Source organism: Otolemur garnettii, unplaced genomic scaffold, assembly GCF_000181295.1.
Source record: "Otolemur garnettii isolate 467f Iridium unplaced genomic scaffold, OtoGar3 scaffold00093, whole genome shotgun sequence".
NCBI lineage: Eukaryota > Metazoa > Chordata > Mammalia > Primates > Galagidae > Otolemur > Otolemur garnettii.
Window position 1 is genome coordinate 178596 of NW_003852488.1, and position 12550 is coordinate 191145.

The 12550-nt window shown below is 42.4% G+C and overlaps 1 protein-coding gene across 1 annotated transcript in view; it reads right to left on the reverse strand.

The window, feature by feature from the left end:
* ANXA5 (annexin A5) overlaps window positions 1-10914 on the reverse strand; it is a 29868-nt gene extending 18954 nt beyond the window's left edge. The window contains exons 1-2 of the mRNA XM_003795545.3: window positions 10784-10914; window positions 10586-10629 (exon numbers count right to left, since the gene is read on the reverse strand). Coding sequence (XP_003795593.1) covers window positions 10586-10594 — 9 coding nt within the window. The 5' untranslated portion in view covers window positions 10595-10629; window positions 10784-10914. The remainder of the gene's footprint in view (window positions 1-10585; window positions 10630-10783) is intronic.
* Between the last annotated feature and the right edge of the window lie 1636 nt (window positions 10915-12550).

Consider the following 12550-nt stretch of genomic DNA (forward strand, 5'->3'; position numbering starts at 1 on the left):
AAAAAAAAAAAAAAAAAAAGGCAGGAGACAGCAACAAAGACTCTTCTTGACAAAACTTTGAACAGGCTCCTCTGAGCCCTCTTCTCAATTAGGCCTTGTCCTTAGGCCCCTTGAAATCCTGTGTTGAAACCCTGCACCACAATGTGATGCATCAGGAGATAGGACCTTTGGGAGATAATTAGGATTAGACGTAGTCATGAGAGCAGAGCCCTCATGATGAATTTAGACTCCTTGTAAGAGTCCCAAGAGCACTTGTTTCTCTCTGCTCTCTGCTCTGTGAGGATGCAGGAAGGCAGTAGTCTACAACCCAGGAGAGAAGCTGAAAGAATTTGACTGTGCTGGTACCTTGATCTTGGCCTTGCAGCCTCCAGAATGTGAGAAATAAATTTCTGATGTTTATAAGTCACCTAGTCTATAGTAATCTGTTATAGCTGCTCTAATGAACTGAAGTACTCTCCATATCTGATCAATTTCCTCAACCCCTCCCAATCCTTGACATCTGATCATCTTAGCCTATTTTCAGCAAGAATCCTGTTAAGTCAACTTAGTGAGAAATTCCCTAACTTGATGTCTCCTCTTAGAAATTGTCCATCCACTGACCTCCTCACTCTACTTATTCACTGTAAATCACCAGTTGTCTTCCCTGTATTCGGAATTGAACCTGATCTCTCTCCCCTATTGTGAGTCATGACCTGTACTGCAAGATTTTTGAATAAAGTTTTCCTTGCTGTCAGAATTTTTTCTTTAACAGAAGTCCTTCCTCTTATTAAGAAGGGAAGACACATTGCTCTCTCCTATGAACAAAGTTGGTGATGAGAAAACTTACTGGAAAATTTGACCTCACGATTTTCCCCTTGACCTGAACTCCCGAGATCAAGTGTTATGATCATAAGGCCAAAAGGACACAAGCTCTGAGAAGAATAGGTGTTCTTGAGGTTATATCTCAGCCCCAGATTGTTTACCAGTAGCAATTTTCATTTCCCAGTTCCTACGCCAAACAAAGGGCCAACTAGGAAAAGAGTGAGGGAGGACCTCCCTCCCACTGTGTCACGGAAAGGTCATGAAACTAAGCCAGAGCTGTTCATTCCACCAAGTGGGAAATCTACCCACAGCCAGGCTAGTCTCCACTTCCACTTGACTAAGGAGCACAGATGAATAAAGACCAATAAATCCCCATCCATTAGTTACGGAGCTTCAGTCCTTGAATGGTTGAATATTGGCAATTTCATATGATTTAACATAATTTAGAAGAGCTATAGGCTAGGAGAGAAATGGATAAGATTTGAGAAGATAATCTTCCAAAATTAGCACAGGTTAGGAAAGATCTGAGAGAAATCAAACTGCAGTTTTTATTTAAAGAATTACAAAGACACCATCAACATCAATGTATAAATGAATAAATACCACAATCTCTCTTAATGTGAGAACTTAGGTCTGGCTGCCCTTGAATTTTCCCTATTTATTCATTTGACAACCATTTTTGAATACCTTCCCTGGGCAAAGTATTTAATAAAAGTCAAGTAGAAAGTAATAGGCATATAAACTAATCAAATGCAGCAGAGTACGTATGCCAAGGTTGTACCATGTGAGCACATAAAGGGGAACTGAGTTCGGAAGGGTAGAAAGAGAAGAAATAGGGAGAAAATTCTAAAAAAACATCTTGAAGGTTGCCTGTGAATATGCCAGGCTGGTTTAGGAAAGCAGAGAATTTCCAAAGAGTATTTTATAGCATGGAGGAACAAAACAATCTGATACTTAGGATAAAGGGTCACCAAAGTGGAACAAGCAGTGAAATTGAATAGAAAAACCAACCCGGGAGAAGGTCACACTGAGGGGAGAGGTGAGGCACAAAAGCCAAGCTTCAGAGAGCAGACTTCATCCTCTGGGCAACAAGAAGCCATTAGCTGAGACTGGCACAGGGAAGAACAGTGTCAACTGTGCAGTAATGACAAGGCTGGCAGCAGTGGAGACGACGGAATGGACTGTGGAGTGGGCACAGGAAGACTGTTTCAAACTAACATAAAAGAAGGTAAAGAAAATCTGATCAAGGCAGAAGCAACAGCAACGGAAAGGAAAGACAAACAGAACCAAGAGCCAGGGTAGGAAGGAACTATTGAAGATGATTCTGATTTTTGGATGAACAAGATGGCTGGTTTTACATTTCCCCATAGTAGGTAGACCAGAAGAGAAGTGGGACTGTGAGTTACTGACACAGTGGTGGGAAGAAGAGCCAGAGAAGATGGAAGGGAAGGTATTCAACAGTCAGAATGGCAGCTATCCGCTGAGTGCAGCAATGACAGGCACTGTGCTCAGGGCTTCGCATGGATCTTCTAATAAACCCCCATACTATGGTTAGAGTATTTGTCTCCTCTGAACCTCACGCTGACACTTAATCCCCAATCTGGTAGTTTGAAAGGAGGGTCCTGTAACAACAGGTGATTGTGTCATGAGGGACCCTCATGAATGGATAACTATTACAGATTAATGGATGAATGGGCTATCATGGGAATGGGACTAGTGGCTTTGTAAGAAAAGAAGAGACTTGAACTAGCACACTCAACAATTCTCCCCTCACCAAGTGCCACCTTGAATGGCCTCAGAACTCTGCAAAAGGCCCCCACCAGCAAGAAGGCCATCAGCAGATGCAGCTCTCAGCATTGGACTTCCAGTCCCCCTGACTCCATAAAATAACTTCCTTTACTTTATACAGTTCAAGTATCCTGTTATAAGCAACAGAAAATGAACTAAGACACATCATTTTGCAGAAGAAACATACGCACTTAGAAAGGTTGGCAAGTCAACAGGTGACCAGGAACAAGCAAGTGGCAGAGCTGGAACTTGAACGAAAGCTGTGGGACTGTAGCCCTGGGCTCATACACATCAAATACACTGTGCAAAGCCCCAAGGCAAGAATAAAGTCCACAGAGGGTGACGGCATGGACGCCTAAGGAGACAAACATTCCTAGAGGAACGGAGAAGCAGCACTGCCCAATGCCACAGGGAAGCTGAGTGAGCCCAAAAGGGTCCCCTAGACTGGGCACATGGAAAGTCTAGTGGTGATAAAAAGACTGACTATAGGACACCCAGGAATTAACTGAGAGACAGAACATTTGGATGACTCCCCATTTTACAAATAACACCTTGTAAAAACACACTTTTTTTTTTTTTTTTGAGACAGAGTCTCACTCTGCTGCCCCAGGCTGGGGTGCCACAGCCTCAGCCTCGAAACATTTTAAAAGAAGAAGAGACTTGATCCAGTTTGTAGGAGATAAAGAAACAGAGAGAGAGGTGAAAATAGGGGAGAGATTAAAAACAGAAGAGATGGGAGGAATACGCCTCAAAGAAGCAAAAAAACTGACCCCAAAGACTGAAGGAAATTAGGTACACGATGAAAGGAAGAAAAGCATCCTCAAAAATCTCAGCTACTAGCAATGAAGGAAGAAGTCACTGCCAGTCATATTTTTCAGAGCTTTCTAGAAACTGTGAAACAACTTTGCTACATTCCTTACAATCCGAATCATCAGTCAAAGTTAGCAAAGCCATGTAGTGGAATTAAGGAACCAGATGTGAATCACGGACATGAGTCATAAGGGCAGCACCCTTGTTTGGACATCCTGCCCAAACCCCACACAAAACTGTCTGCAAATGTGGCTTTCCATGACTCACAGGAGAGGGCTTCCCCTGTTCCCTGGAGTCCCTGGGCTCTACACAGGCTGATGCCCACTCTAAGCAGGGCCCTCCCGTCACCATCCTCAGTTTAGCCTCACTTTCCTTTACCTCCTGCCACCAATGCCTTACCAAGAAAATCACTATATATTCTTAGACAATTCTTGACAAAAACATATAATTCACTCTTTTAACTCTCACTGTCAAAAATATCCATTCTTGAGCTCTATAATTTTGTTGGCTTTTTTGTTTCCTCTAAATGAAAAAGTTCTTTACCTGCAAAGACTAGGTATGGCAAAATAAAATACATAAAATTAACCCAAAATCAAGTAAAGGGTTGCTTTCCTAGACATAAAACTTAGACACAGAGGAATAACACACAATACCAATTTCAAGTTTAAAGATGAGAAAATATTCACCTGCCTGGAACATTTTAAATAAAGCTTTCCCAAAGGTACAACAGCGCACTAAGCTCTCTTAAGCAAGTCAGTCATCCTGACCTTCGCCTGACCCTTTCCCAGCAATCACCAAATCTCTTAAGTTTGTCTTCCAGTTCTACATAACCAATATTTCATCAAACACCCACCACTCCACGTAATCTAACTCAGAGCCAGAGACCATAAAGCAAACCACTAGTGCTGGCCAAGTGCCAAGCCGCTAGTCCCTGATTGAGTGTCATTCTTCAGAAGATCAGGCTTCCAAAGGGCTCAGCAGCCACCCAGAAAAGTGGGGAGATGGCAAAACTCTCCCCACTCCAATCAGAGCACTTCAGGGTTCACCTGCTGTACCCAGGAGAGGCCCATTAATATTTCCCGGGAAAATGGATCCCACTAATGAGAAAAAAAAAATGTTTTTACAAACATTGTTCTAAGAAAGAAATGAGATAAGCAAGAAAAGAGTGAAAAGTCAGCGTGAGGTGATGTACTTTGAGGTGCACAGTAAAATAAACATCAAGGAAAAAAACAGAAACTCCAAGAGGACTAAGGGGTACAAGCACATCAGGAATCAATGATAAACTCTCAATCCCCAAGCCTCCCTCTTGCTCTAATCCCATCAGAAAAGACAAGTCCAAAGCTTTAAACTCAAAATTAGCCCATTGCTTGTTTTCACAAAAATTCCTTTCCCTTCTGTCCTCTTTCTTACATGTTTTTGCTTTTTCCCATTTTGTCTATTTTACTATCTGTAACCTATTTCTTAAAATCAAGTGTTAAGGGAAAACAGGCATCACTGTAAAATAGTTTATGTAACTTAAGTAATTTAAACTATTTTACAGTGATGGTTTTTGATAACAAAGTAAAGATTTGTAAATATGATTAAAATCTGTGTTGTGTATTTTTTTAATACTGGATATTTAATGTCATGTGCTTCTTTAAATCTCCCATCTGAGTCTATTTTTAGATCCCTAAGTGATCTCCAAACATCTTTCCAAAAAGAACATATTAGTTTGCATTCCTACCAGCAGTGCAGAAGTGTTCCCTTTTCTCCACATCCACGCCAACATCTATGGTTTGGGGATTTTGTGATGTGGGCTAATCTTAGATATATATCCAGAAGACCAAAAATCACTTTATAACAAAGATATTTGTACCAGAATGTTTATTACAGCCCAATTCATAATTGCTAAGTTGTGGAAGAAGCCCAAGTGCCCATCGACCCACTAATGGGTTAATAAATTGTGGTATAGGTACACCATGGAGTATTATGCAGCCTTAAAAAAGATGGAAACTTTACCTGTTTTATGTTTACATGGATGGAGCTGGAACATATTCTTCTTAGCAAAGTTATCTCAAGAATGGAAGAAAAAGTATCCAAGGTACTCAGCCCTACTATGAAACCAATTTATAAATACCACACTGCCATATGAATGCTATAACCCAACTAAAGCCCAAGATGAAGGAGAAAGAGGAGGGGGAGGGGAAGAGGGAGGATGGATGGAGGGAGGGTAATTGGTGGGACCACACCTGTGGTGCATTTTACAAGGGGACATGTTAAATCTACTAAGGGTAGAATATAAATGTCTTAGCACAATAACTAAGAAAATGCAACAAAGGCTATGTTACCAGTTTCATGAAAGTATTTTCAAATTGTATATAAAACCAGCACATTGTACCCCATAATTTTATTAATGTACACAGTTATGATTTAATAAAATAGATAAATAAATCTCCCAGCCAGTATGAGAATGTCTTCCCTTGGCAAATACCAATAAAATGGAAAGTTAAATTGTGTGCTCTTAGAAGTTGCCCAAGAATGGCAGGGTTGCCCAAGAATGGCAGGGATGCCCTGAGGTAAAGTGGCCAAGTGGCGTTAGCCTCCCATGAGTTCATGTCAGAGTTCAGGGGACAGTGTGCGATTTTACTTAATTGTTCAACCGGCCACCTATGAATAACACTTGAAAGCTGGATCTCTAGCCAATTCATTCACACCAGCGCTTCAGAATCCATCAAGTTTCTCACAGATTCTACACAGATTAGAGAGTCTACACAGATTCACCACCTTGTCTTTCCTTTTATGTCTAAACAAGGGGCACCAATCTAATGAATGTGGCTGTAATAAGCAAAGGTAGGAAATAAGTTAGCTTCAAATTCTTTTTAGTTGTAAGAAGAGATAAATAATATATAAACAAATGAACCTACAGAGATGAAAGAGCATTCAGAGATTATATCTACCCTACTCTTATTAGATAATGCCTCCTAAATGTTTTATAAGGAACTCAAATTCAAAAAATTCACTACTCTCTCTCTCTGCCACCTCAAACCTGCAATTTTTTCTCAAAGGGAACACAATCAACCATGGTCGAGCAAGTCAGTCATCCTGACCTTCACCTGACCCTTTGCCAGCCATCACCAACCCACTCATGCATCAGATTTGCCCACTCTTTCTCACAGGCCCTGCCTATCAAAGTCTCAGCCAGTACCTAAATTAAGCCCTTTCAAGTCCCATAGGTATTATGCAACAGATTCCTAAGTCATCTTCTAATATCCCTCTCACTGCCCCCAATCCTACTCCATTATCCCCTGCAACCTTCAGAAATGCAGCCATCACATTGGTACCAGGGAGATCTTTGTCAAATACAAATCTTACCATGGCCCATCCCAACTTGAAACTAATAGTTTGTGATTACCTACAAAATGGTTGATACGCTTTAGCTCTAGCTCCTATCTACCCACCTGGCATCCCTTTCAAAGACAAGGCTCCATTTCCCCACTTTACGGCAGGTTCACTCCAGGAATATCATACTACCTGCAGTTCCTGGTCACGCCAAACTCATCTGCACCCCTAAGCATTTATATTTCTTCTTGTTGCCGTCTGTATGTACATGGCTTCCTTCCTTTATCCTATGCAACTAATGCCAGCTAAGTAACCTCAATTTCCTCTTCTGTGAAAGAGAAATAGTAGTACTTATTTCCAAAACTGTATTATGAGGACTAAATAATGTACATAAAAGACTTGGCAATGCATCTATTATATCCATAAATCTTACTTCTATTTCCCATTGTACATTTCACGTCTAACAAGACCTGGCATAAGTGGGAATGCCAAATCTTCATACATTCATGAGTGCATACACAAAAGGAAAAGGAACAAAACAGTTAAGAACTAGATTCCAAAGAAATAAAGTTAATAGGCATATACAGCCCTATTAGTCGATTGTTTATATGTTTATATATTATGCAAACTACTAAATTCAAAGATTGGATCTAAAAATATACTCAAAGTAAAGGTCTTAGGAGCACTAGATTTTTTTTTAAAAACTGATATATTTGAGAAATTTTAGAATAGTATAAAGGTAATATGAATACATTTTATTTCAGAAATAAATCTATGATGTAAAAACAATGTTATGTTTCTACTATTTTGAACTTCTAAGTCATTAAAAAAGGAAAACCACAGACTACCCAACTCTAACTATCTTGAACACCTATGTAGGTCTTCCAAGGTGCACGGAATACTAGATAAGGGAATTAGGATTTCCTGAATGCCAGTGAATTGCTCACTGGCTCACAAAGCAGCCAAGCAGTTTTGGATCTAGTTCTTTTTCAGTATCCAAAACCAAGACAAGAATCAAAGGAGAAAGGAAAAAAAAAAAAAAAAAAGAATCAAAGGGATCAGGAACTGAAAGACTAACCTAGAGCAGCTTAGGCCATGTGTACACAGGTTACTCTAATCTAAGATCCCAAGAGTGAACCATTAGCCACAGAGAGACTTGACTTTAAAAGTGAATGGCATGAAAAGATGCCATCAGTGAGCCTCGTCGCAAATTTACTTCTTTACAATGATTTGCTTGCTCTGCAGGGCCTTTGTAAATTATTACAGTGCAACAATTTCAAATCAACACAGAAAGCTTCTGATTAAATCTTATACAGTTTAAATACATATTGTAGAGGCCGGGCACAGTGGCTCACACCTGTAATTCTAGCCCTCTGGGAGGCCAAGGCAGGTGGATTGCTTGAGCTCACGAGTTTGAGACCAGCCTGAGCAAGAGTGAGACCCCATCTCCACTAAAAATAGAAAAACTGAGGCAAGAAGATCACTTGAGCCCAAGTTGGAGGTTCCTGTGAGCTATGATGCCACAGCAATCTACCCAGTCTACTACTTGAGACTCAGTCTCATAAAAACAAAAAGAATCTTTAAATATATATCATAGAACTAACTGTGATGCTGTAATGTTCATGAAGTTTCTAGAGATCAATTATGTAGCTTAGTCTTGCCTTCATGACATTTCTACTGCTCCAAATAACTTTTTCTTAATTTTTTTTTTTTTTGAGACAAGAGTCTTACTTTGTCACCCTCAGTAGAATACCATGGCATCATAGCTCACAGCAACCTCAAACTCTAGGGCTCAAGTGATTCTCTTGCCTCAGCCTCCCAAGTAGGTGGGACTACAGGTGCCCGCCACAATGCCCAGCTATTTTTAGAGACAGAGGTCTCACTCTAGCTCAGGCTGGTCTCAAACCTGTGAGCTCAGGCAATCCACCTGCCTCAGCCCCCCAGAGTGCTAGGATTAAATGTGTGAGCCACCAGGGTTGGCCCCAAATAACTCTTTATAAACAACATTATAAATAAAATTAAGTTCAGATTGTCCAAAATCTAAATTTCAAAGGTTGGTTATCTTAGAAATAAGAGCTATGAAAACCTTAAATTGAATTAAAATGTATTAAGTGGATTATTCATCTGTGAAATACAGTCAACTCTTGATATTTTTCAATGGAAGAGTACAAGCCAATGCACTTTTTTGGTTTTTAGGTTTTTTAGAGACAGAGTTATGCTATGCTGCTCAGTCAAGCCTCAACCTCAAACTCTGGGGTTCAAGGGATCCTCCCATCTCAGCCTCCCCAGTAGCTGGGGCTACAAGTATACACCACCATGTCTGGCTTTAATCCTAAATATTTTAACAAACTGTTTTACTGCCATGGTTTCCAAGGATAACTATAAAGCTACAGCAAGATTCAACACTCTGTATCTTTTTCTAACGGCACTTACAACTTTACCATGAATTAAAAAACTGTGGTTTTGATAGCAAACAGTCTTAGCGTTATACTGTGATAGAGATCACACACATAATTTTATAATGCAAGCCACTGGTCTCCTAGGTTTTATATATAATGGCCTCTATACTATTAGCATTCTTTGAAATTATCAAAATTAATGTCTACAATTGGAAAATGTGTTCATTTATAATATCTTGGGTAAAGAGTCTACATAATGGAAAGAATTGGCTGACATCACTGGGAAACTTACAAAAGAGATTCAAAAAACAGCCAAATGAGCAAGGATAAAGGGAATTATTTTTTGATGCTTGCTAAATCCTCATGTACATCACCACACCAGCATATCAAGATAGGGAAAAAATTCCTCAGATAAAGGAAATTAATTCCACATAAAACTATCCTTTGCACAGAGAACCTAAACTTTCCACTTGAAGTAATATAAGAATTGGTTTATCGTTACATGTAACTAAGTGCAAAAGAGGAAGAATGGGAGCACTGTATAAATTTAATAAAGCTACTAACTCATCTTAATCCTCCCATTTTCACTTGGAAAGGACCCTGAAACCTTATCAAGATTGATAAGTCAATCTGATGAAAAGTGAACTACAACTAAGGGACACCATTGTTGAGCAGTTAAAACACTTGTTTTAAAAACTATCTGGACTTCGACAAGCCAAGAAGATTGGCAAGATCTGAGAAATTAGTTTGGGGGGTAATTATCTTATTTACAAAAGACTGTGTAATACCATGAGTTTTTAAAGACTGCTATATATATTCAACAATTTTCTCTTTCCTACATTTTTGAGAAATAATAGCAGTCAAAAAAAGCTCATATTCGCCAACCGACTTCTGAAACAGTCCCAAGGCAAATTCAATTCCGAACTCTACAAGTTCTTTGCTTAAGAAAAACAGCTCTGCTGTGTTAATCTTTTGCATGAAAAAAATCGGAGCCTATGACCAACAGTTCCTTTCAGTAAAACTGGGCTGAGCAACTGGAAAAAGCCAAAGCTCAATCACAATATGAAAATACAGGAAACTTTGCAGGAAAAAAAAAGAAAAAGAAAGGAAACTAAGAGGAAAAAAAGTATGCTTTGGGCTCACATGACCACGATGAGCTGTTCCTGCTCTGATCTAATTTTAGCGATTTTGGATTTGGGGAAAGGCCCACTTTTACACATTCACTCAAGAAAAGGGAGTGCGCAAAAACCCGCCACGTCACCAGCAGCTGCGCGCGGGGCTCGTTCCGGGGACACTCCGCGGGAGGAAGAGGGACCACAGGAAAGGGAGAACTACAAAGGTGTGCAAGAGTTCGCGGAGGCAGATTCAGCTTACAGTTAAACTTTTTGGCTTTCAAATTCTGTAAGTCCCCAATCCTTGCTTTACCTTGTGGGCAAATCGGAGCGCCGCCGCGGGACGCACGGCCTTACCTGTTCCATGGCGACTTGTCAGGTCAGGGGAAGGTGATGCAGGACTGCAAGAAAGGAGACACCGCTCGTAAGCGAGACACTCGCCGCCCCTGGCCCCGCCCATAGTGCAAGTCCGGGGAGAAACCTGGGCGCTCAGAGAGTCCCGAGTCGGCTCCCCTCTCTGCAGGGAGTCCTCTCCCAGGTTGGGGGGCCACTCACCCAGACTGTGCGACTCAAGTGCCCGAACCTCCCGCAGAGCGGCGGAGCGCAGGGAAAGGCAGGGATGCGGGTAGAGAAGGACCTAGGCAGCTGCACCCCGACTGCTCCAAGCAACGGAAACGCCAGCGGCCCCGCCCCGGCCCCGCTCCTCCCGGCCCGCCCCTGCCCGGGCCCCGCCGGCCCGGCCCGCCCCTGCCCCGGCCTCAGCGCGCCTGCGTGGGGCGAGGCTCCTCCGAGGCGTCTGGTGGCCGCGCCGGTGTCCCGTGGGCGCAGCGGGCCTGGGTGGGGCGCGGCCGCAGCTCTGTCGGGACCGGGAGGGGGCGCCTCTCCGCGCGGCGGGAAGGGCTGGGGAGCTGTCCAGGACTCGGGTGTGGCCGCGCTTGGCCCAGCCGGCCCCGACTTTGCTGTGTCAGTGAGTGGGCGTCTTTGGGAGGCAAAAGAAAGTCGTTTCAGCCAAGCGCAGAGCGTCTCTGAGCGTGGTATTAAAAAAGCGTGAAGCTTTGGGGATCACTTCCCAAATTGGTTTTGTATCTCGGTGTTTCTTTTTAAGAGTCAGTGATTGCTTCCTAGATGGCCCCCCTCTTAAATTTATAGACGAGCCGAGTAGGAGTAGTACTTCAAAGCCTTTGCTCCAGTTTAATTTTTTTGTTTTGTTTCGTTTGGAGACAGGGTCTCTCTCCAAACTGGTCGCTCCAGCTGGAGTTTAATGACGTCAGTCATAGCTCACCTCAAACTTCTAGGTTTACGCTGTCCTCCTGCCTCAGCCTCCCCAGTAGCTGAGACTTAATATTTGACTTAAGTTTAAACGATGGCCTATATAGGTTCAACATAAAATGAGAGAGAAGAGTCTACAGGGTATTGTAGCAGGAATATGCTGGAAAAAGAAACAGAAGAAAGATGGTGCCCTTCTCAGCCTTACTGGTGTGGCAGAAGAGAGGCGTCAGAACCGGGGCGACAAGATAAGACGAGAGGACAAAAGCTTTCTACACTAGATGTGGTGTTCCCGACACATATTTTAGGATGAGAAATGCGAAGTGCTGTGGAGAGTCAAGAGACGAGATAAAGATCTAGTCTTCTTTGAGAACGAGAAAGAATAAATTAAACAGAGAACAAATGTGGTTCTTTGGATAGAAGTTCTGATTTGCTTTCACATGTGAACCACATGCTCAATCTGACTCTGACAAAGTCATAGCGGAGCAGTTGTTCTCTAGAAAGGGAGACAAAATCGCAAAGCATGTGGAGCTTGCCCCCCCCCCCCACACACACACACACCCTGCCCTCCAGGTGCTTGTGTCTGGTTGCCTTTCTTCTGAGAGCCTCCCCTCCACCAGCCCGGTGTCTCTTCGTGGCCTCTGCGCTTCTCCTGGGGCATCTTCCTCAGGCCCATGCATCCACAGACAGCCCTCCTGCTTAGCAGCTGACTCATCCTGCCCGCAGTCCGGCCCTCCAACAGTCTGAGGGACAGTGAACTGGCCCCCTGTTTAAAAGGTTTGAGGACTCCTGCTAGGCCATATCAAAGGAGCTACTATTGGTGACAGGCAGAAAGTGAAAAAGCATTGAAGACAGGGCTGTCTTCAGACCATAAATAGATTTTTAATGTGCCTCTATTATGTGATGTGTGCTGTAAAGAAAGGAAAGGAGTGCTAGGGATACCGGAATTTCGACTTCTCTCCTGGCTGGCTCGCCAAATCTGATACCTGACTTTCAGGTTCTTGGTCTCGGTGATTTGAAGAATAAATCCAGGGACCACAGATCAGTGGCAAGACA